Source organism: Andrographis paniculata, unplaced genomic scaffold (assembly GCF_009805555.1).
Source record: "Andrographis paniculata isolate CXL003 unplaced genomic scaffold, ASM980555v1 Contig12END, whole genome shotgun sequence".
Taxonomy (NCBI): Eukaryota; Viridiplantae; Streptophyta; class Magnoliopsida; order Lamiales; family Acanthaceae; genus Andrographis; species Andrographis paniculata.
In genome coordinates this window covers 5,038,844-5,062,633 of record NW_026137402.1, presented here as the reverse complement: position 1 = coordinate 5,062,633, position 23,790 = coordinate 5,038,844, and the positions used below count along the sequence as shown (strand labels likewise).

The following is a 23,790-nucleotide window of genomic DNA, read 5'->3' as shown; positions in this document are numbered from 1 at the left end:
AAATAAAATATCAACTATATATATACATTCTTAATAAACAATACATGAATAATAAGTCTATTTTTCGAAGCTATTCGTAAGATAAGTAGTTAAAAATGTAATATTCTTCTATAAAATATGACATTCAAATTACTATTTAAATAAAAAAATTAAAAAGAACAAAAAAAACATAGCTCACCTCCATAGATATAATATTAAAAAGAAAACTATGAAGTCGAGCCAAGAAAATTCTCACTTTTACTTAAATAATTGTCAGCTAACTCTTCAAAATATAACTAAAGTGGAGAATGACTTTTTTGTTCTTTTTTTGATCGATTAATCCATACGCACTTTCGAATAACGACTGCGAGTTCACACATCATAAAATAAAATAAAATAATTTAACAAACCTGATATATAAAATTAAAAACGACATCAAACATATTAATCTTTTAAAAGTTTTGCATATGTAATTTATTCAATTCCGTGTTCATTTTTGTTTTCTAAACGAAAAAAAAATTAGTATAGAATTAAATAAAGGAGGAAGTACAATTATTAATATATGCTAAGGAGTCCTATATATAATACATATTCTGTAATTAAATTTATTTTTGCTGAAAGATATTAAATCCTTAACAATGAATATTTTTATAAAAATTACAAAAACAAATTGAAAGATATAAAAATTTGTTGGAAAATATAATGAATATGAATGTTATTTGTAAAAAATATAAATTACAATTGAAAGATATAAAAATTTGTTGGAAAATATAATGTTATTTGTAAAAAAATATAAATTACATATAATATAAATAAAAAATAAATATAATTATACATAATTAATATAAGTCAGTTTATTAAAAATTAAAATATATAAATATTTTTTTATTTAGAAAAGAATTAGAAATAGAAAATTATAAATAAATTTGAATGGGCCAATCTATCTAACTGTCAAGGTAAATTGGTCTTACGTTGGGCCTTCTTAGTTAAATTATATCGTGGGCCCAACTGAATTTGATTGAGTTCAGTAGTCAAATAAGCAGCCCTAACCATCATTTCATTGATTTACATTTACTGCGGAATATACAGGAAATATTAAAAATAGTAAAATTAAATATAGAAATATTTATCTGAGGTTATTTATAATTTATTTTTTATTTATTCTAAATAAATAAATATAAAAAATATTTTTTTATTATTTTTCATTAAATAATTTATGAATGATATATAAATGTATAATATAATTTTATTTATTTATATATATTATATAAAATTTTCTTCATGTATATTTTTACTAATATATAGTTTTTAAAAAATATATATTTTTTCATAAATTATTATTTTCTTCTGTCCTTGATATTTATGCCATTTCATCGAACACAAAATTTTAAAAAAAATAAATAACCAACTTTTTTTTTTGTTTTTTTATAGTAATAAAAAAGTAATTTTTTTATTTTTTTATGACAGTAAAAGAAAAGGACATAATTTAAATAATTGAGTTATAAATTTAAATATATGACGTTATATTTCAAAATGTAATCTCATTAATCTATATTAAATATTTTCACATTCAATATTTTGTTTTGTTTTACCTTGAATTTAAATAGTTTATATGTTTTAGGAGTATATTAAAAAATAAATAAATAGTGATTGTAGGGTGTGTGCCAATTGGGTGATATTTTGTGGTACAAATTGGAAATGTTCTTTAGACTCTATATTTCTTTTAGTCTCACATTATTTTATTTTTTTTAAAAAAAAATCTTTAAAATTATTCAATTATATATTTATTTTTATTTAATACAATTAAAATTTATAAGATCAAAAATTAATTAGTTTAGTAAGTAAAATAGAAATTAAGAACATAATATTAGTAATTCACTTCAATAATAATTAAATTTATTTTTAATATTATTTATTTATTTTTTATGACAGTGGCAACCCGCAGCCATTATTTTAATATATATTTTTAGTGTTTATCCAAAGACAACCTGCATAAAATTATTGTTATGTGCGCCATATATTACATGTATTTGCCTAATCAAATGTCCAAAATAATTTATCTAATTAGTTAAGAGTGTATTTGGTTGGACAATATTTTTTTTATTTTAAATTTTTTAAATTATACTAAATATCAAATTTACCTTTTTATCACATATCTATTTAAAATTCTAACAAATATATTAAAAAAAACATCAAATTTTCACTAAAATCATGTTATCAATTTTTTATTATTATTTTTTTTTTGGAGTGACATTTTTAGCCTTGGATTTGTATTCATTTTAGCCTTTCGTTTCGGGTTTGGCTCTGTAGAGTACAGAAGGAAATAACATCCTCGTTGAAGAAAGGCAAACAGAAATCATGAACGTGGAGGAAGAGGTAGGGCGACTCAAGGAAGAGATCACGCGTCTTGGTAATCGCCAGGACGATGGCTCCTACAAGGTCTTGTCTCTCTCACTCTCATCACTTTTCACATTGTAGAAGATGTGGATGGATCGGATCACCTTTTAATTTGGATCCAGCTGAAACGACAAGTTACAATTTACAGCTATGCCTTGATTCCCTCTCATAATCTATGTCTGTTTAATGATTTCGTTCATGTTTTTTTGATTAATTCTATTCGGATCTTCGTTGCAACGACTGCTTTAAGTAAATGGAAGGATCCTTAATAAGAATTGGAAATACCTGGGAAAGTAGCCTTCAGATCGATCGAAATGAACGAATTATTAAAACGCCATAAATATGTCTTTTATCTATAATGGATCGACCGATTTGTTAAATTGATTCGCATTGTTTGTGGGTGCTATCTCTTTCTGGTTTTGATTCGAAAATCTTCTTTCATTTAATTGAATTTTAGAGAGGCTAGAGATTATATACATCATCATCATATCCTACACATGTTTTAATAGCGATTGTTAATTTCTACTCTTCAGGTCACATTTGGAGTGCTGTTTAATGATGAGAGGTGTGCAAACATCTTTGAAGCTCTTGTCGGAACACTGCGCGCTGCCAAGAAGCGTAAGGTTGTGACATACGACGGCGAACTCTTGCTGCAAGGAGTCCACGACAATGTCGAAATTACTCTCAAACCAGAAGCAGCAGCAACCGGCACATAGAGATGAACATGACAATTTGAATCCTTCTATTTGCTGTAATATGTCCAGGTGAAATCTGTACAACTTTGTTTCCTTTTCTGATCATATAATAATGCATCTTATGGAACGAATACATACCGCACTTACCATTATCTGCTGTTAATTCTAATCGAGCGCAAATGAAATGAGCTCTAATGGCAACAAGTAGGAAAAACTTTACTTTTGCATAGAATTTACAGCTTTCGACAAAAGCAAGGTTCTAGAACTACAAAAACATACTCCCCTTTTTAGATTAACAAATCTTAGAACAATGTAAGCAAGTTAGTGGTAATAATTAGATCAGCAAGTGATTTCAAATGTGTCTTAGCTGAGTCTTGCAGAACTAATCTCACTGGGCATTGCTTGCCTATGATTATAGACTTGCCTTTTCGATAATATTTCCAAATGCAAAACTCGACCAGTATCCATTATATGCATGGTTGTCATGATCCAGGTAGAATGAATGCTTGGAGCAGACTTTGAGCCACTTGTGTTTGATCGGGTGTCCCAGATATAACGACGCTTCTTTGTGTTGTTCCAGGACGAGGTTCACTCACTGTCACTTCCGCTCTTGAGATCTAATAGAGGCACAAAAATTGAAAAAATGAATGAAGATACAGAATACCCAAATGAATAAAAAATTTCTTATTTGAATCAAGGCAACGGGACTGGTAACAAATTGATGGATTGTAGAAATAAAAACTAGTGCAATGTGCAAGCTAGTCATAAATCGAAATTTTGAATATCCCAAAAAATTCCGAGCAATGTTGGAAAAGAAAAACAAACAAGCTCGAGCGTTTTATTAGCTAAGACTACATGAAATTGTGACATCGACAGAATTTCCTTTTTTCTTTCCTATAAATTTACCTGTCAGTGTTCCCAATAAACAATTCAAAAGATAAATTTAAGGGAAGAGTAAATGTACTTGGAAGGTAGTCTCCAATTACCTCTCGAAGAAGAGCTATGTTGTTACCGTTCTCCCCATAAATAGAGCTAATCGCATCATCAGAAACAACCACCTCTAAGGTAGTGGTAGCCATGTCCGCAGATCTGCTTCCACTGCTGAACAAAAAGAAATGTCATAACAAGAACCTTTTTGTGGGGTTTAGCGTAAATTAGAACATCTCAGCAGACGATAGGAAGGAACTTATTGAAAACACGCGAGACTATCCTTGCGTGGGTTCTACAATTTTACAAAACTAATAAATTTTAGAGTAATTTCACAGTTCGTTCAACAACTAATTGATTCCTTTCAATCTCTATTGGATATAATATTTGTTTAGCTCGGCATTGTACTTTATCATGATACCAATATTAGAAGTTCAATATTTCATGGAATCAATTGTGTCCCTTATCTTTGTCCTCATTTTCGCAGTATGCAAACTATGGTGAAATTATTTCTCTAGCCCAAAACCATGACATCCAACACCTATTCTTTCATTTAAAACATTGCATCCAATATCCAATCTAACTATCCTAAAACACCCGTAGTTGTCACTTGCATTTATTTCCAAAACAATAAGACCTAATTAAACAAATATTAACGATGCAAAAGGTGGAATTGTAAATTGAATGATCAAAGCAATGCTGTATGTGATCACCTCGAAAGTTCCACATCCCCTTTAACCAGAGGTAATTTTTTGTGGGCATCGACGCTATTTTCTTTGATTATTCCAGGTACCCTCTGCAACCACAACCATTTATCCTTAATGAGATCAATTATCAGAAGAGTATACTACTACTGTAAGTAGTGCACGTTTACTAAAAGATGAATAATTAAAATTTTATGAATAACTATGTAATTCTACTACTACAAAATATTGCATATACATATAATAGAATCTACTTGTGATCCGAGACTAAAAATTTCTTGGCTCAAGCTTGAATGTGAAAATTCAAGCCTTGATTTGTGCTGTCATGTGACAGCAAAGCAAGACCAATTTGTGGGATAAATGAACCACTTAACATAATCGTGTAGTATAAACCTTTTCCAACAAAATAAACATTCAGTAATAAGATAAAAATAAAAAATCAATCTTACCATAATCGTGTAGTATAAACCTTTTCCAACAAAATAAACATTCAGTAATAAGATAAAAATGAAAAATCAATCTTACCATAATCGTATAGGATAAATCTTTTCCAACAAAATAAACATTCAGTAATAAGATAAAAATGAAAAATCAATCTTACCAATGGTGACACAAAATTTTGTGGATATGGTTGATGTTGTTCTATATCCGTGGAGATTCCAAGATGATTCATGCTCTTAGTCAAGGAGCTGTGGTCAATGACATTTTCTGAAGCGCCTAGAGACAAAGATGGCCCAGGAAACTCAAAAGGAGGTACATCTTTTTCTCTGCTATAGGCATTATTGTCTATTCTCCAAGAAATACGACTCCCACTTCCACTAGGCATTTTCATAAATAATGCATTTTCTCTCAATCGACCAGTTACTTTATTTAGAGCATCCTGTACATTTGAGAAAGCTCCTGTAATCTAAGGAGAGAACAAAGATTATCAGAAGAAGAATACATAAACAATCTTGAAGAAAATAATAAAACAAAATATAACATAGTGTCTTTTCTGCAATGAAATAATATATATTTATAATGTTAGTTATCTATGTACCATAATCAAGGGTGCATTCTTTTATGTTTTTTTCCCGTTTTTTTACCATTCAATCATTTATTTTTTTGTTCAAAACCATCACATTCAAGGCCCATTTTCCATATAAAATATCATATTGAACAGTTTTTTTCACTTGAAAAACCTTCCAACAAAAAATACAAATAAAAGACACCCCAAAGGTTTTATGTATAGCACTCAAAAATAAGTTTCCGAATAACACTAGAATACTTCAATTTTTACATCTTTTTGTTCTCTAAAAAGAGATTCTCATGATTCCTCACACACAAAAGAAATTATTAGATGAAAAAGAAAACAAGGTTAAGATGGAGATAAAATAAAGTTCATTGGACAATCAAGATGAGGAAATTTATTTTGGCAATTGAAACTGTCTCTTAAGAGGGGATAAGATCCATCAAACAATTGAGATGAAAATAAAGACGACTTGACGGTTAAGATTGTTTTTAAATGAAGATGATGAAAACAAGTATAAAACCCATCGAATGGCCGGGATAAAGGATATCCATTTTGATATTTGAGATTGTTTTTGATTGAGAATAAGATATATATATATAAGTTAACTGCATTGGAATATGTAGCATAATAATGATAGTAGGTGTATGGGAAAGCATTGCGTACTTATTGTCTTAGAAAATGTAGGATGTCCTAGAAACTTGTAGAGTATTGAACAGAGGCTCTAGACATTCCTATTATGATGTATATATATCTATATATCTGTGAAATGTATGTGAGAAAATACCAGTTCACAATAAATATAGAAAACCTTATAAATAATGATATATCTTTAGAAATAAATTTATTGTTCTTATCATTTTTCGACCAAGTAAAATGACTTACACAAATGTTTCGCAAAATCCAACAATAGGTGTGTAAAGATCAATTTACATCTTGAGTCAAAACTGAATACAACCGGCTAAGAATACCACAATAAGAGTTTATAACTCAAAATCATTAAAACATAAGAATGCATAATATCAGAAGGCTATTTGAAAATATATTTGCAAAAACATATGCATCATAAACCAAAAATATCACCCATTTGATCAAAATTTACAAGCTTGTGCGCAGGTATCCACGTGGTTAGGGACAAAATAATTGGAGCAATAAACAATATGACTTAAGCACAATAAGAAAATAATGTTTGTTAATTTAGTAAAAACTCAACAGTACTGAATTTAGTGTTGTACCTGTACAACTTGATCGTTTTCTGAGGCACACTTTGGTACTTGATTTCCTCCAACTATCCTAAGGCCAGTACCAGTGACCTTTCTCATCTCCGAAATAATTGTTCCTCCCTTCCCCAATAAACAACCAACATGATTTGAGGACACTATAACTCGAGCAGATACTTGTATTCCCCTCAAATCTGAAGAATCCAATCCCTTGACAAGGCCAGCTACAGTAGCTCTATAGAAGACAAGAACGGCTGCATGCTGTGCAGACGAGTATTGGGATTCTAAGCTCTACAGAAAATGTCAAAATGAATAAATTATCAACAAATAAAATATGAAATGAGATCACTCCAACCTAAAAATTACCTCCATTGCAGTAATGGTTATTAATCGTTCATCGCAGTCGGGAAGTGCTGGCCCGACATTTATAGAAGCACCGGTTTCATTTTCAAGTGCCCTAACAATAGATCCTCCCTTGCCCATGATACCACCAACTTTTTCATTGGAACAGAGTATCTTAAAAACTACTTCATGCTGTGGTTTTCTAGAGCTTACATTGGAAACAATTTCACACTCTAACGATGACACACTACTTCCTGAGGCGTGGTTTACAGAGGTCGAAGGCATTAGTCGTAGCAAATGACTTTGTCGTGGAGGAATATCAGGATACAGAATGGGCAGGGACTCTGTCACCAAAGTCACCAAAGATCTGGTCCCATATGTTTTTGACTTCTCAATTGGGGGCGGAAATTCTTGCATACGACCTGTGACGGCTATAATTGCTTTTTTAACAGCTATAAAAGTGCCTTCAACCTGCAATACATGAACATTGTTTAGTGAAGAGTCAAACTTAGCATTTTCGATGCAGTCAATATAGTAATGTATATCCTATTTTTAGTGCATATTTCATAATAAGTAATAACCACTTGTTTGACTGACATTTATAGAAAAATTTCCATAGATAATGTTCTAAATCAAAAAAACACAATCCTGTGTTAGAGAGAGAGGTTCAAGATTCATGGCTATTTTTTTCCTACCAAAAACACAAAGAAATAGGCATCCCTAACAAGCAATGGGATCCATAGTCACAAGCAAATGAGATCATACACAAGCGTATTAAGAGTGTCTGGCTTTGTGTTTCAAACCCAAATCAGATTGATTTTTTTCTTACCAAATATTTCATCAAAACCCTATTTAAACTCGAAATACAAATCAAAACCAAACAAACCCTTAATTACTTAATTACTCCGACCAATCCTGGAGTTATGGTGGCCTCATTTCTCATTCCAGTCACAGACCCTAACTACCTCCAAGAACATCAACATCATTTACCCAAAAAAAAAAAAAAAAAAAAACAAAAAATCAAAAAAAAACTCTAATGCACAGACTGAATCCTCCTATCCATAACAATTACCCACAAAAATGAACCTATAAATGCCCAAAATAAACCAATGTAAAGAACAAATCTCATTATCCCAAAAACAATAAGAACAATCAAGATTTAAAAACAAAAAAAAAAAAAAACCCCAATTCCTCACCTCCACAATTTCCTCCTCCGGCGACCAATTAGAGAAATACTTTTCCGAAGATAAAACCCTAACTCTACAGCCAGTCTCCTTCCTAATCTTCTCCACGACCTTCCCACCTTTCCCAATAACCGCGCTCGCCTGATTCTTCCATGCCAGCAGCCTGCAAGAAACCATTCCCCCAATCGCCGCCGCGGCGTCCCCCTCCGCCGCCACCTCCACCACTCTCTCGACCACCCTGACAACCCCCTCCTGAGCGGCCGACACCTCGAACCACTCCTCGTCGTCGCCATCGCCGGAGCCTCCATTTCTGCTGTTCTCTCCCGCCGCCGCCGCCGCCGGGATTTTAACCCTGGCCACGACGGCCGGCGAGGCGACCACACTGATCACTCTGTGGTCGCTGGAGCCGATCGGGTCCTCCACACGAATCCTCGAATTTGTGTTCTGTTGAAGCTGCTTGATGACGGAGCCCGATTTCCCAATCAGTCCGCCGACGCGGGACGCGTGGCAGAGCAGGCGGAAAGCCACGTGCCCCGCCGGAATGTAGAGCGGCGGCTGCGGCGGCTTGGAGGCGGCGCCGGGCGGGTGGGGAGGGTTAGTGGCGGTGGGTTCGTGCATAGAGATAGCGATAGGGCCGGCGGGAGTTTCCATGGCTGCCCACTACAACACTGCACTATCAGAGCATCAGCGCTCGAGGTAGCCACCAAAGCATGATTATGTATAATGATTATTATTGTAATTATTATATTTGGAAATTGGAAAATGCGAAATCTTGGGAGCGGATAATTTCTTGATTATTTATGGATGTATTTTCGAACCCGTTTAGAAATCTAATCTTAATCAAATCAAAATCAAATCTTGATTTATTATTGTGGTGAGTGACTTTGAGTGTCATTTGGGGTCAACGCTATGGTCAATACGCTGCAAATTTTAATTCCAAAGATGATTTGGACAATCGATCAAGCTTAATAATGGAGACTAATGTGTGTATTACATCCTCCTCGTTGAATATGTTCACACATGTTTATCTATACATAGTTGATCAAATTATAACAATACATATTTATATCGTATTAAATAATAATAAAAATAATAATTTGTAAATTATATATATTGTAAGATCTTTAGTTGACTGTTATTGAAAATGTTAACGCCACTGCAAGATCATCAGTTTCTACGTGGGCTTCACAATACAATTTTAAGACTCAAAATAACTACAAAAATATTTTATTAGCTCATAAAATCAATTTTGAGATATTTATAAGAAAAACCATTACACCTCAACAAAAAAAGGTGTTTTTTTTTATATAAATTTAAAAAAATTTTAATTTAAATTTGATATTAAAATAATATACGATAAAATAATTTGTGACATATATATATATATATATAACACAAAATTTAAATAGTAGAATATGAAAGAATCTTTTTTTATAAGTAATTTACATCTAATACGGATTAAACACTCATTCAACAGTCTTTCTGCATCTTGCCTTTAATATATATTTTTAGTATGTCTGTTTAATTCAAAAATATCATTTTATATTATAATAAAAATAATAACACATTAATATCAAAATATCTTTTATTTTATTTTATTTTTTTTTTATGTAAATTACAAACATATCCTTAATATATAGGATTAATTTAACTATAAATAATAAAAATATCAAAATTATTTTACATATTTTTACTAACTCATAAATAATATTATTTGTTAATCTACTAGTACTATTTTGAAACGAACAAAAATGATAAAATAAACTATTATTTTAGAATAGAAAAAATACTATAATATAAAAATAAAAATAAAAATAAAATTTTAATTGGATATATATATATATGAAAAAAAAAAATCAATAAATAGTAAAAAAAAAAAAAAAAAAAAAAAAAAAACCTCCAAATAAACACACAGCCCCAATGGAACTAATTTGGTGTTTTTTGCATACTAGTACTATTTTGAATTCTAATAATTTTCTATTGACATCAACAACAACTAATACAAAACAATAATAATAATACAAGATTGAGATATCTTCTTATTACTACCAAATAGCAAGTGAGACTAGCAAAATAGCTTTGTACTACAATAGAGCCCCAATGCCATGGCATATAGGAATTTCTCTATTCTCTAAAGAAAAAAAGCAATAGAAAGGGTATTATTACGTATGTACTCACACCACATTACTTACATAGTTAGACAAGTATGTCACCTGGCAATCATTTTGAACCAAAAACTTTTGATAGCAACATCATCATCCTTGGTTAGTAATGTAATGTGGAGCGGAGCCTCATTGCTTAAGAGCCAACAACCATGGACTACTGCAAAACAAACTGTGGTCAGATCATCAGATATCCATGGCTGAGTCCACAAGGAAATCAGTTTCATACTAACAATGACATTCAAGCAAATATTCCATGTTCAATGATGCACACTCGGTTGGGAAAACTAATCATGAAATTTGATTGTACATCAACATAATTCATTATCTGATAGTTCTACAAACTACCCATCTTGATCCCCAGTTGTAATCCTTACTTGACCATTTACAAGCATAAACAATAAAGAATGTTAGAGCAACAGAGCAGGAGACGGATTAGATCTTACTACAGGTCAAGTAATAATTGCTTATAACAAATCATCCATCTCGATACAGATCCAATAAACCTTCTTCCGGAAGTTTTGAACATAAATGAGTGGAAAATAATATGTCGAGCAAATAGAGCTTACCTTAAATAATTAAAAAAATCTGAGCTTTTATGTACAATAACTCAATCCTGCAGCCTGAGTCGATTGAAAAATACTAAGAAGTGATACTCGGGAGCCCAATAAACAAAGCCAACAACTGGCCCTCCTTTGATGTACTGCAATAAGTGGACAGAAAAATGATGCAATCAGTAGAATGTTACACTTGTTAATGGCTATAGGAGAATATATCTAAAGAAATACAACAAATAAATTGACACAGAAATTAAAAGACCTTTCCGTCCAGTATAACTAGTTCCCCATCAACCCATCTGGGATTCTTGAATCCTGGCTCAGCCAATCTTCCCTGTCCTCTATATCGAGCAATCTGCATGAGAATGGAGCTTTGAAACAGGTAGAATAACAGAAACAATAAAAAATTAAAAAATCAATCATCTTCAAGTTTGCTTCTGATACAATAGCAAGCATACCACACCAAATTCTTCAGGGATAATCCCTTTGTGTGGAATTTGATATCTTTTCCCAATTTTTGCACGGAATGCAACCTGACAAGTTAAGAAGTGAAATATGTTGAAACCAAGGAGATCTTAACAAATACTAGATGCATCAATTTGCCACCAGATTTAATTATACTGCAGTCCTTACAGACGAGAGAAAAAAAAAAAAAAAAAAAAAAAAAAAAAAAAAATTCTATAATTTTTATTGTGTATAACCCACACGGAATTAACTTGGAGAGCATGGTAAACGATTAAGTCCTACTATATCTGGTCACTACTATATTTATGTTAAACTGCTGTCATCAGTTCCCTTCAAACATTATGCATCAAGTAAAATCTAATAATGTGCTTCTGATCACTCTACAACAATGGAACCGCAGTAACTTCTTTTATTAGTGCAAACAAGAGGAAAACACTTGTGTTTAAGCTGTGTAAATGAGGGAAATACCTTGCCAGCTGGAACATAAGGATCGCCGGTTAGTTTAACAGCTTCAACATACTCATAAAATTCTAATTTTGAGTGCTTCATTGGGCTTTCATCCTCTTTCCACTGACCAAATTTCCGCTTCATATGAATAACTTCAGATGTGTAAAGCCCATGTGCGCCAATATATAATCCTGAAAAACAAATAGATTGTCTAAAAAAGGAAATACTGAAATGCATGAAAAAGAATACATGATGGTGGTAGTGAGGAAAGAGTACAATATAAACCTCAGAGTTCCAGTTATATGTCAGATAAGTAAATAAAGTTGATCACCATTAAGTGGATCTAAAGTTGGTGAAACATCAATTCGGTTGAACATTGTTGATCCAGATAGTGGTTGACGATTTCGATCTTGAATTAGTGTAAGATTTATTAATTCACCAACATCTTTAAGAACCTGTATTAATAGTTGAGTTAGAAATCAGCTAAAATCAACAAAACAAAATCACTATATGCAATGAATTTTATAAATTTACACGTAAAAACCAACCTTCATTGGCACCTTTCCTTTTCCAATAGACTTGACAAGATCAAGCATAACATGGTCCATGCTGAGTTGACCTTGAAGCTTGGGCCTTTTGTTTTGTGGTAACTGTCCACCCGGGAGATGATCGCTGGATTCTTCCTCCACAGTAAATTTAAATGAAAGCCGATCCCTTTTCTCTAGCTTTGCTGGAACGCGAAGCAGGTCTTTAACGTGTGTGCCACGTGACATTTTCTGGATGAACCCATCATTAATAATGACTTCAACTGCAATCCGACTTTTGCCACTGTCTTCGGCTACTTCATTACCAGAGTCCAGTTCAATGTCATTCTGCTCTTCACTATTTTCGCTTTTAGCTTCATCTTCAGTGTCTGTGTTCTCATAATCCTTCTCTTCTTCATCTTCATCTATTATCTGTTCAATTACCTTTGATATTAGATCCATGTCTACCTTCTCTTGCGCTGTCATCTTCACAACCTTGACCTTCACACCAGGTATCATGTCACGCAAGACAGTGTCAAAACTAGAATCATCATCCCTGTCTTCACCATCCTCTGTATCTTCGGAGTTCCTTTCAAATAGCTTGCTTTTGGTGTCTCTCACATCATGAGAGTCTAGGCCTCTGGAAGTTCCTGATGGCTTAACGGATGGAACATAAAGATCTCGGGGAGCTCCTCTACGCTTTAAGTAAACAGCCTAACAATGTAATCCATAAAGTCCTCCATTAGCTTTAAATAGACACACAGTCACACAAGCTTATAGGCTTTTCTTATAGAACACAAGCAACTGTTTCAATCCTGGTGATTTAGAGATCTATAGAAGAGACGCTACAGCATACAAAACAAATCCATTATGCAGTAAACTCTCAAATCAAAGATAAAAGCGTAAATAAATTAGAGCATCCGTCACAAAGTATGTGCATTAATGCTCCCATAATTAATACTTTGATTTCTTCGCTTGCAGGGCTAACCAACAATGACCATCCACACCTGGGGTGGGACGAGGGATGGAAGTTATTCACAAGGATGAGGAAACTGGCCAAGTAGGAAATGAACATTCTTTCAGCTGCAATTCCCAGACTTCAGCCTTGGGTACAAGGGCGTTCCAGAGGGAAAAATTGTTTATGCCATGAATAAGTATTGGAGTACAACCCCTGGTTGTGTCCTTTTAGAATTAGTTAGCATACTATTTTGGTTAGAAATAGTCTGGTATTCTACTTTGGTTAGGATTAGCTTTGCTAAGTCCCTTAGTATTTATTGCAATTGGTCTATTGACCCTATAAATAAGCCAGGTATTAAGGTAGAGTTTATCTTTTAGAGAAAATAAGAATTGGAAATTAAGAGTTTGTTTGGCCAAAGCCTCAGGTTGGGTAAATTTAACTCTTTCAATGCAGCAAAAGAAAAGAACAAATCATGTTGCACAATCAAGAAACTAGTGAGTTCATAAACTAGATTATGAAAAATACAGAAGATACCTGCTGCTTAAAACCACCATGTTTACTGTTTGTAAGATACACCTCAAACAAGGGGGCACCAGCCGAGGCTGTCGCTAGCTGCCTACCAAGCAACACAGATAAATCAACAAAATCAATGGTGAGCAATGAACCCATACTAAGCATTAAAATTTAATATAATGGAAGGATCACACTTCCACTAAAAGGGCTGGCATATCCTTCCATCACATAAGTATCACTTAACTTTAGTAGTAAAAGAACACAAGACTTCAATAAAGGTTAAATGAAGCAATAACGAAAGATCACACTTTCGATTAATCAAGACTCAAGCTAGCTATTGGAAGAAGAAAAACAGGTAAGTTCCTAATTTCTGAAATCTGTTTATTTTATTTTACAATTATTTTAAGCTATAATTTGAATTTCGTACTAGCAGGTAATACTTACCAGCTGCCAGTTTATAGTGGCATGAATTTCATGGCCTAAATTAACATGGCAAGAAACTTGCATCAAATAAAACAGAAGTAGTTCCACTGCTGCAATTGAGTTACTTCCATAATAGCAAAAAATTAGGCTACAAGCAAGAATGATCAATATACAGAAGGTTGTGAGAAGGCATTCAAGTATTTTGATTTTTCTTTTTTTTTTCCCTAAAACATAAAGGAAAACCAAAAAAAAGTTTCATGGTGGGGATAAAAGAACTCACTAAATTCAATAATTCACAGCACAACAAATGAATTCTTGCACAACGTAAGAGAAAACTGGAGTTGGTGCACACAATCGAAGAAATTAACTCAGCATATAAAACACCTACACACATGCATAGGAAACTTTCCTCTTGGCTCCGTAGCAAGTTTTATGTTCAATTATTAAAATATGCTTTGACATACACAAATGAAGAAACAGCCAGACAATAGACATACAGTTCATATACTACATCCTAAAAATGAAAATCCAACAAACATCATCCAATAAAAACACTTCTACAAGGCACAAAGATAGCAATCTATTGAAAATTTCAAGTAGACTTGAGAAACAATAAGAGCTAGAAGTATGTTTGTTCATTGTATTTGGGTTCTTTCACTCTTTTTAAAATGTCGAAACAAAACTAAATATTCAATTCTTGAAAAATAGCTTCTCCATCCCTCAAGTATAGACTAGTACTCGAAACTTAATCACAAGTCTATAATAAGAGCTAATTCCAGTAAGTACAAACTAAACATACTGGTGGTTATATGCATCCTGCTAACAGTCAAATTACATAGGAACAAATTTTGTTCATTTATCATGAAACTTCACACACACAATATTTTACCTTAGCATGCAAACAAATGTAGTGTCAATTTCCAATTATATAAGGGTCAAAAAGTTGGCTCCCTATGGTTACAAAACAAGACCACCAAAATTTATAGTTTATGTGAAATTTAAATCCAAGCCATCCATGAGAAGTGAAATGCAATGATGACTAAAAAAAAAAGATCTAACAACTGCCACACCCAATAGGGATTTTATTTTTTATGATCTATTCCTTTGGTGTGTGGAACATAGATTAAGGCATGCTTTCAGCCAGTGGTGCAATTTGACCAACCTGCAGTTACGCTGATTGCTTGTGCCACATTATTTCAATTTTCAAGTAATGCTTACCTTGGATTTGGGCCAAATGAATCCAGGAAACTACACTAAATATGTTTTGTGGATAAAGAACACATATCGTATCAGGGGTTTGATTTCAGCCAATCTGTAGTTTAGGGTTGGAGAATAAAACATATGCTTGGCTGTGGCGGGGGAACAGCACTGCAACACCAGGGTCCATTGGGAACAACACAAGGGTCCATATGCTCTTTCATAACATCACCAATGCAGTATTGTGTGCATAAAGTGGAAATCAGGGCTTGAGAATATGATTCAGAGTTATGCAGGGCCGCAAGGCGGCATGTCTGAGGGGTAGTACGTTTATTACCATGTTGATGAAGAATTAGCCACATCTTTTAATCAAAGATTTGATAGATGTAGCAACAAAATCCATAAAAGTACCACATCCATACTTTTTTTTTTCATTTAAAATATGATACTAAAAACATCACAAACACCTATTTAACATTTAAAACACGGGTCCCAACACCTATTTTTCATTCACATGTTTACTATTTCAAAATCAATAAAACTAGTATCCATCATACAACACATACTAATTATCAATCCAAACATAACATCCTTTTCAAAACATAATTTCCAATTTAAAACTTTCAATCCAAAAACACCCTAAATCTTCCACAACCGTCAAAAAGAAATGTCAAATCAACTATTTATTATATTCACAACTATGAACTATAAAATCAACCTTTTATCATACATCACACAACAGATACTATTAATCACTTTTGGAAACATATCCAAACAAAACATAATTTCCAAAATCTATTTTCCGATTTAAAATAATAAATCCAAAACAATAACGGCTTAAAATTTCCAATACACCAAAGCACACGCAAAATAATTAAGTGCAAGATCTAAGAGACTAGCATAAAGAAAATAAAGATGTAACAACTGAATGGTCAGTGTTATATATTTGGATCAACTATTCCATTCCGGAATTTCTACTGCATAATAATCTTCCTTAGAGTAAATCACGTAATAATAAAACATCAAAAGCCAGAGCAAAAATTTTACCTAGGACTATAACTTCTTGCTACGTATCTACCATACTCTGCACTTATATGAATTATGCGACCATAAGGATCACTGTGATCTTCGGAAATTCCAGCCCACCAACCAACCTGAGTGTAAGATCAAAAAGAAAAAAATAAAATGAAATGTAGCTGAAAACAACAAATATAAGAATAGATGATTTTCAAGGAAGGAATCTTTCATCCTATGGTCTTCCCTGGTTGTTTTGTAATTTTTCACATAATGTAAGATACTCACATGAGAGAATATGATTCAGTTCAATCTGACATATGGAATAGAACAATACAGTGCCTTGCAAAAGAACTGCTTGTTAAAAGTATAGAGATAAGGCTGGACTTCAATTAGGTAATCCCTATATCTTGAAATGCAGCAGCACGTTAAGGATATCCAAACATTTTGATAAGAAACATACAGAAATGACAAATGGTTTCCACTTTCCAATCAAGGCAAACAGTCAAGAAGCACAAAGGACAAAAAAAGAAAATTCCTTGACATGTTCATTCGCTCGATAGAGCATTTTTTACTCACCAATCCAGCTCCAGCATAATCCCTTAGAAGAGCTGCATCTCTATAAGACTCTTCATCTACATATTTCTGCACTTAGTTCAAAACCTAATAGATTGTTAGATAACATATAGGCACCTATATATATATCATGCATATTGAATGAAAACAGAGTTTCCTACCTTCATATATGACATCACTTTTCCAACAGTGTCATTTGTCGTAGCAGCTGCAATATTAACCTTAATCTTAGCAGCATCCTCATAATCCTCTTTCTCAATTGCATTTGCTAACTGAGACTGTCGAGGATTAGACAAAAACATGTTTATCAGTCTACCTTAATAGCTACACGATTGTATTAAAATCCAATAGCACAATATCTACAACCATAAAATTGATCAAACAATTGCTAACTACCTTCAGAATTGAAACAATCTGTTCCTCTTCCTCAACCTCTAAAAAATGTTTCCTCCACCTCGCCCAATCCCAATCGTCTTCCTCCTCGTCCCCCGTCACCACACTTCCATTTTCGCTCGCATCTTTAAACGAGCCCAGGTAATTCTCAAACCGCTTAATCGCATTCCTAATCGTCTCCTGGATGCCGAAATCCCACCTCCACGAATCCTCAAAACCTGAATCGCTGTCATCACCCCCACCAGCGCTGCTTCCGCCACAGCGGCAGCAGAGAGTGGAATCAGAAAACCTAGAAAGTGAAATACCAGAGTGCAGGGATCTTCTATTAGGCTTTGAAGAGATGAATCTGGAGTTGACGACGCTGAGCGTGTGCGAGATGGGCTCAGTGCGCGACGATGGAAACGTCGGAGGGCATATGGATGCCATTAACAATTACCAAGAATCGATTTTTATTTATATATATTTATCCGTTGGATGTCCGGCGGCGAAGATTAGCGAGCTACGGTGGCTCCGATTAGTAAAAATACAATAAATAAAAAAAGAGAGCTCGAAAAGAAAAGAAAAGGGACACGAGGCTGACATTACATGGATAAGGATGACGGAAGAGGTTTTTGTGGTGACGTGTGTTAGTGTTACTCACAACACATTCAAACGGACAACGTGGCCATTGAATAATTACTTATGATTCAATTGAATAAAATTTATGTTTATGATGTTTGTATTATGTCTTTATTTACTTATTAATTGAACAAAATTTACAATTGAAATAAGAAAGGTAAATATAAGGTCATACATATGTATTGAGTTTATAGTAAAATATTATATAAAAAAGATAAATAAATCGAATTTATATAACCTCCAAGTATTTGTCTTTCTACAATACGTATACAAAATTCCTAGATCTCATACATATTCCATGCTTGTTAATTTCTCTTAATCAATCCTTCACAAGCATGGTGCCCGAGCCCGAAGAAGACGTCGTAGTCGTAGGTGCATTCGTCGAACGGCTATAAGAACTGTAATTCTCACTGTCCGAACCTACATTCAACACATTATCCGCCATCCTTGCCGTCGACGGGTAAAACCTCGGGACCGGCATCGCCGGCGGAAGCTCTGGCAAGTCGCCTTCGAAGTTCAAGACATGTATAGCTTGCCTTATCGACGGCCGACATTCCTTGTCCGGGTGCGCGCACCACAGCCCGACGATCATCAAGCACTCTATTTCCCGCGCATCGAATTCCAAGCCTAACTTGGGATCGGCCACGTCGAGCAACTTGTCGAACCCGTATAGACTCCACACCCAATCGATCAATCTCATTTGACCCTCGGGAAACCGAGGCTCGAATGTTCTTCTCCCGCAAGCAATTTCTAGTAGCACGACGCCGAAGCTGTAAATATCCGATTCTTTACTCGCCTTTCCGGTGATCGCGCATTCCGGCGCCATGTATCCCATTGTTCCCGCCAAAATCGTCGTTTGGGACCCCTTTTCGTGGTCGACGAGACGGGCCAAACCGAAGTCGCCGAGTTTGGTATTGAAGGACGAATCTAGCATGATGTTGCTTGATTTTACGTCGCGGTGCACGACGCAACTCTCCCACTCCTCGTGGAGGTACAACAACGCCGAGGCTAATCCGAGCGCGATTTTGTGGCGCGCAGGCCACGTCAATTGGGATTCGCCGCCTTTGAAGAGGTGAGAATCTAAGCTTCCGTTCGGCATGAACTCGTAGACGAGGAGAAGCTCGCCGCGCTCGTGGCACCACCCAATTAGTTGCACCAAGTTTCGATGCCTTAATTGGCTTATGATCTTGACTTCGGAAACATACTCTTTTAGACCCTGCTTCGATTTTCTAGATACTCTTTTTACGGCAATGTAAGAATTCGTTTCTCTCAACCACCCCCGGAATACCTCTCCGAAGCCCCCTTCGCCGAGCTTCTCCTCGTCTGAAAAATTACTCGTTGCGCGGCATAATTCGAGGTAAGAGAACCTCTTTGGTCCGCTCCCTTTTTCGAATTCGTTGTCCATTTCTATAAATTCCTCGTCTTGTTCGTATCCACTATCGTTGTTCTTGTTCTTCAACTTCGACTTCGACTTCGACTTCGACTTCTTCCATATGCAGTAGCTTGTAAGAACTAAGACAAGAACCGCCGCCGACAGGCCAAGACTTAATCCGACAATCATCCCTGTCTTCTTCCTCGTTCCGATGACAGGGCCAGGTCCGGGACCTGGCCCCCGCCCTGGTTCTGGAAGATCCAATGTGGAAGAAAAGTTCCATGACTTGACAGTGTTTCTCTGGAACAAAGCTCCCGTCGCCGCCGAAAACCCAAAAATGACATGTTCAGGCAAGTGTTGTCTAAGATCGACGATATGTTCGATTCTGTCGATTCTCGACCCGTTCCTCGTAAACGAAGTGAAGTCAACTCTAAGCACCATGGAAGCCGCGTTGTAGCTGATCCAGGCGTTGTTTTCTGCTCCATGAGTAATATTATTCGGCCATTCGGCGGCTACAGCCGATCTAAGCGAGCCGATATTAATTCCGACATGGCGGTACGAAGGATCCCAACCAGAATTCGGAAACGTGTCGAATTCGACAGCAAGGAATATCTCCGCCGACGAATTGGCCACCGATTTGGACGTCCCGTAGCCGATGCCGCCGCCGGCGGTTTCCGGCAGGAGGGGGGTTCCGACAGGGGCCATAAAAAAGGCGAGCCCGTCGGCGAAGTTATTACTGCCCCTGGAATCAATCACGAAGGAGAAGTTACTGGAAAATCCGGTGAGGTTTCCGGTGGCCCTGTCCCAGAGTTGCAGCGGCTTTGCGTAGATGGCTCGGCCGTATTTCTGGGCCTGGTTGACGCCGCGCTCGTCGGGGGTGACCTGGATGCCCTGGCTGGAGATGTAAGAACCGGTGGTGTTTATGTTGGTGTTGGTGTCGGAAGGGCCGATGGCGGGGAGGTTGAAGGAGAGGGAGATGATTGGAGGAGGAGATAAGAATAGGTAGAAGAAGAGAATGATCCAGCTGTGGATTGCTGCCATTAATGGCGTGGAATTGATGGATCGATCGAATTTGGAAGAAATGGGTGTATTTCAATATGTGTAATAAGTATTTGTGTTTGAATTAGGTTTTTGATGAATTAATAATGTGGGTAGAAGGTGGAAGGAGTCATTGTAGACCAAGTCTGGCAGGAAAGAAGAGTCAGAATATATATATTAAAGGAGTTCTTACATGAATTTGAGCTCAATGCGGCCCCATGTCTTTGATATCAATTGATACGATAGATGAAGTGCCCTTCACTCTTATATATTAGAAAAGTTTTCACACATTAAAAAATGTGGGACAATATTAAACAGACTGTTCTTAATCTCAGTTGACCTCTTCTTCTGTCTTGCATATTTATATATATATATATGTATGTATATATCAGTGACTGTGAAGCAACGTCGTTGTTGGTCTGAAAAAAGAAAATAAATGAAGGAAATTTGGCCGCCTGCACACAAGCACTGCTTTTACAAATGTTCTTTTCAAAGTTCTAATACTTCTTATTGAATTTTTCTTTTTTTTTTTTCAACTCGGTACTGATAGTTTTACCTAAAATGCTCATTTATATATTTAACATCACATCAAAATTGAAAAATCCCCTGATTCGCGTAGTGAAATATATTATTAATTATATAAATATAAAAATATTTTTTATATTGAATATAATGACACAAAAAATAAATATAACGATCGGACAAAGGGAATATTTCTTTGACGGGAGGAGCCCTAGTGGTTAACTTCTAATAAATATTATATAGATAAATGATGCTAATAAAAACAGGGGATGCATAGCATATAGAGTTTGATACAATGTAAATGATGTTAACTTTTAGGTGGTCAGAAATTATTTACATTATTTAATATTAAATGTATTTTCTCACAAAATATAAATTTTAAATAAATATAAATATTAAATACTCAGGTAAATATATATATATATATATACACATATATTTTTATAACTTAAAGAACTTTTATCTAAGGGTTTCTGGTGTCATTTAAAAAATGCAAGTATATGCAACATGAACATCTTTTCAATCTGATCGTTGCATGCTAATAATATTGTTGATAGTATGCAACACATTGTGGGTTTTTTTTTATTTATTTATTTATTTATTTATCTTAAAAAAATAATAATAAATTTTATTTTATATTATATAAATATTTTCACCTACTAACAAAACATATAGTTTACTATTTAGAGTGTTAATAAAATAGTATACATCTATATTTTAATTAGAGCCGGCCGGCAGTGGATCAATTTATGTCGGGTTGAATACTTTAAACGAGTTAAATTACTCAACGCTAACCCGACTCGTTTATTATTGTGTCGGATTCGTGTTAACCCGTTTATTATCGTGTCGGGTACGGGTTGACTCGTTTTGTATACATAATTAAATCTAATTTTTTGATTCAAATTAAATAATTTTGTATTTTGTTGTCGTGTTATGTTAGTTTTTATTGATTTGAGCGTAAATTATGTTGAATTATTTAAAATTGAACTTAGTTTAAATTAATTTATGAAAAAATTATTAAATTATGATTATTATATATATATAATAAATATATTAATCAATATTAATATATTATAATCGGGTTGTCGTGTCGGATTCGAGTTGAAAGCCTCAATCCTAACCCGACCCGTTTATTATCGTATCGGGTTCGTGCCAACCCATATATATAATCGAGTTGAAATCTTTGACCCAAACTCAATTATTTCGTTTCGGGTCAATTTTTGCATGCTCTAATTTTAATAGACATGAGACTCATACTATTATAGCATATCTATCACTTTACATAAAAGTATAAATTAAAATACTACTATTTTTATATACTCCCTCGATTCCATCCAAATGTATGCATTTTTTTTTTAATAAATTAATTAACAATACTTCATTAGTCTGGTCTAATTTGTCCATCATTTTTATTTCTGTCTGTTTTTTATAATTTATTTTGAAAATATAATTATATATTTTACTCATATTTTAAAATTCATAAATTATAATTTTTTTTTATTTTAATTAAACTATTTAGTTATTTTAATATTAATTTATAATTATTTTTATTAAATCATAATTATTTTACTAATTAAACAATACTTAAAACTCCTTGTCAAAACTCTGTGTCTAACTAAGAAAATAGTATTTTATAAGTAAAAAAATATGTATTAATATTTTGATAATATTATCATATAAATGTCTCACTCTAAGGTCTTATTTAGTTTTTGTCGTGTTGATTTTTAAATATTAATTATTATATAAAAATGTAATATAATTAAGAAAAAATGGCGAAAATACTTCTATTAGTGTTTTATAATAAATACTATTATAATAATATTTGTGTAAAAAATTATACAAATATAAGGATATTTTTAATGTTAAATACAATAACGCAAAAGGTAAACAGGACTTTAGAGCCCGACGTAGAGAGTATATAATAATATCTTTTTAATTTATGTAAAAGTTTAAAAAATATTTGACATTAGTTTAGGCACACTTAAATATACATTTGAGTCGGCAAACATATATAAATGACAAAATATAGTTGTAGGTACAAAATATTTTATTACAACTTCCCTCTGTGTCTACTTTATGTTTTCGGATGACAAAATATAGTAGTGATATTTGGTTATAGGTACAAAATATTTTATTGTAACTTTCCCGAGTGTCTACTTTATGTTTTCAGATAGATATATTTTTTATATTAGTATAAAAAATCGTATTAATAATATAAATATAATATATAGTAGAATAATGTTGATAATAATATTTTGTATGGTGTTTATGACCTCTGCGAATGGTGAGATTTGAGAATTAAGTAGAGAGCTGAAAATGTCAACAGTCAAACGAGTTTGCTGGCTTGTGACTTTGATAATAATATTATTTATAAATCTGTTTTTAAAATAAGAATTTATAAAAAAAAAGAAAAAAAAATAGAAAAATTACATGAAATCCATATGTAGTTTGGTTAAATTTTATAAATTTTTAATATGTTAGTAAATTATAGAAAATGTCGAAACCCTCAAGCCGGGCATTAATACTAACAGTGTAAGATCACAACCGTTACTTT

At 33.6% G+C, this 23,790-nt stretch overlaps 4 protein-coding genes across 9 annotated transcripts; 1 reads left to right on the top strand and 3 right to left on the bottom strand.

Annotated features, from left to right (window-relative positions):
* Nucleotides 1–2,250: 2,250 nt before the first annotated feature.
* Nucleotides 2,251–3,202, top strand: LOC127253894 (costars family protein). The gene is made up of 2 exons (XM_051278702.1): nucleotides 2,251–2,418; nucleotides 2,910–3,202. Exons 1-2 carry the CDS (start codon nucleotides 2,338–2,340, stop codon nucleotides 3,090–3,092), a joined length of 264 nt encoding a protein of 87 aa, XP_051134659.1. The 5' UTR covers nucleotides 2,251–2,337; the 3' UTR covers nucleotides 3,093–3,202.
* A 66-nt stretch (nucleotides 3,203–3,268) lies between these two features.
* LOC127253875 (KH domain-containing protein HEN4-like) lies at nucleotides 3,269–9,321 on the bottom strand. Of its 3 annotated transcripts, none has more exons than XM_051278692.1 (7): nucleotides 8,470–9,321; nucleotides 7,298–7,744; nucleotides 6,947–7,192; nucleotides 5,304–5,609; nucleotides 4,712–4,794; nucleotides 4,058–4,172; nucleotides 3,269–3,688 (listed from the first exon to the last, which is right to left on the bottom strand). In XM_051278692.1, the coding sequence occupies exons 1-7, from the start codon at nucleotides 9,106–9,108 to the stop codon at nucleotides 3,554–3,556; spliced, it is 1,971 nt and encodes a 656-aa protein (XP_051134649.1). In that variant the 5' UTR covers nucleotides 9,109–9,321; the 3' UTR covers nucleotides 3,269–3,553. The 3 variants fall into 3 exon arrangements, with proteins under 3 accessions (XP_051134649.1, XP_051134632.1, XP_051134640.1); XM_051278675.1 differs by having other exon boundaries at nucleotides 6,947–7,222; nucleotides 8,470–9,310; XM_051278683.1 differs by having other exon boundaries at nucleotides 4,058–4,169; nucleotides 6,947–7,222; nucleotides 8,470–9,303.
* A 1,059-nt stretch (nucleotides 9,322–10,380) lies between these two features.
* LOC127253990 (protein EXECUTER 1, chloroplastic) lies at nucleotides 10,381–18,243 on the bottom strand. 4 transcript variants are annotated; one of them, XM_051278835.1, is made up of 12 exons: nucleotides 17,690–18,239; nucleotides 17,455–17,571; nucleotides 17,297–17,362; nucleotides 16,751–16,857; nucleotides 14,105–14,186; nucleotides 12,637–13,326; nucleotides 12,420–12,543; nucleotides 12,110–12,279; nucleotides 11,635–11,709; nucleotides 11,439–11,531; nucleotides 11,189–11,322; nucleotides 10,381–10,791 (listed from the first exon to the last, which is right to left on the bottom strand). In XM_051278835.1, the coding sequence occupies exons 1-11, from the start codon at nucleotides 18,110–18,112 to the stop codon at nucleotides 11,230–11,232; spliced, it is 2,040 nt and encodes a 679-aa protein (XP_051134792.1). In that variant the 5' UTR covers nucleotides 18,113–18,239; the 3' UTR covers nucleotides 10,381–10,791; nucleotides 11,189–11,229. The 4 variants fall into 4 exon arrangements, with proteins under 4 accessions (XP_051134792.1, XP_051134801.1, XP_051134784.1 ...); XM_051278844.1 differs by having other exon boundaries at nucleotides 10,381–10,776; XM_051278827.1 differs by having other exon boundaries at nucleotides 10,381–10,779; nucleotides 17,690–18,238.
* Nucleotides 18,244–18,519: 276 nt separating this feature from the next.
* LOC127256706 (L-type lectin-domain containing receptor kinase IX.1-like) lies at nucleotides 18,520–20,928 on the bottom strand. The gene has a single exon (XM_051282856.1). The coding sequence runs from the start codon at nucleotides 20,715–20,717 to the stop codon at nucleotides 18,624–18,626; it is 2,094 nt and encodes a 697-aa protein (XP_051138813.1). The 5' UTR covers nucleotides 20,718–20,928; the 3' UTR covers nucleotides 18,520–18,623.
* Nucleotides 20,929–23,790: the final 2,862 nt, after the last annotated feature.

What these genes read in the sequence shown, in the direction of transcription:
- LOC127256706 (XM_051282856.1), bottom strand. Translation starts at nt 20,717, where the DNA reads ATGGCAGCAATCCACAGCTGGATCATTCTCTTCTTCTACCTATTCTTA.
- LOC127253990 (XM_051278835.1), bottom strand. Translation starts at nt 18,112, where the DNA reads ATGGCATCCATATGCCCTCCGACGTTTCCATCGTCGCGCACTGAGCCC. An exon ending in AAGGAAAGGTGCCAATGAAG is followed by an intron (nt 12,544 to 12,636) that starts GTTGGTTTTTAC and finishes CTATTAATACAG; the next exon opens with GTTCTTAAAGATGTTGGTGA. An exon ending in AACTTTAGATCCACTTAATG is followed by an intron (nt 12,280 to 12,419) that starts GTGATCAACTTT and finishes TTTGTTTTTCAG; the next exon opens with GATTATATATTGGCGCACAT.
- LOC127253894 (XM_051278702.1), top strand. Translation starts at nt 2,338, where the DNA reads ATGAACGTGGAGGAAGAGGTAGGGCGACTCAAGGAAGAGATCACGCGT. An exon ending in AGGACGATGGCTCCTACAAG is followed by an intron (nt 2,419 to 2,909) that starts GTCTTGTCTCTC and finishes TCTACTCTTCAG; the next exon opens with GTCACATTTGGAGTGCTGTT.
- LOC127253875 (XM_051278675.1), bottom strand. Translation starts at nt 9,108, where the DNA reads ATGGAAACTCCCGCCGGCCCTATCGCTATCTCTATGCACGAACCCACC. An exon ending in CGGAGGAGGAAATTGTGGAG is followed by an intron (nt 7,745 to 8,469) that starts GTGAGGAATTGG and finishes CATGTATTGCAG; the next exon opens with GTTGAAGGCACTTTTATAGC. An exon ending in ACATAGCTCTTCTTCGAGAG is followed by an intron (nt 3,689 to 4,057) that starts GTAATTGGAGAC and finishes TGCCTCTATTAG; the next exon opens with ATCTCAAGAGCGGAAGTGAC.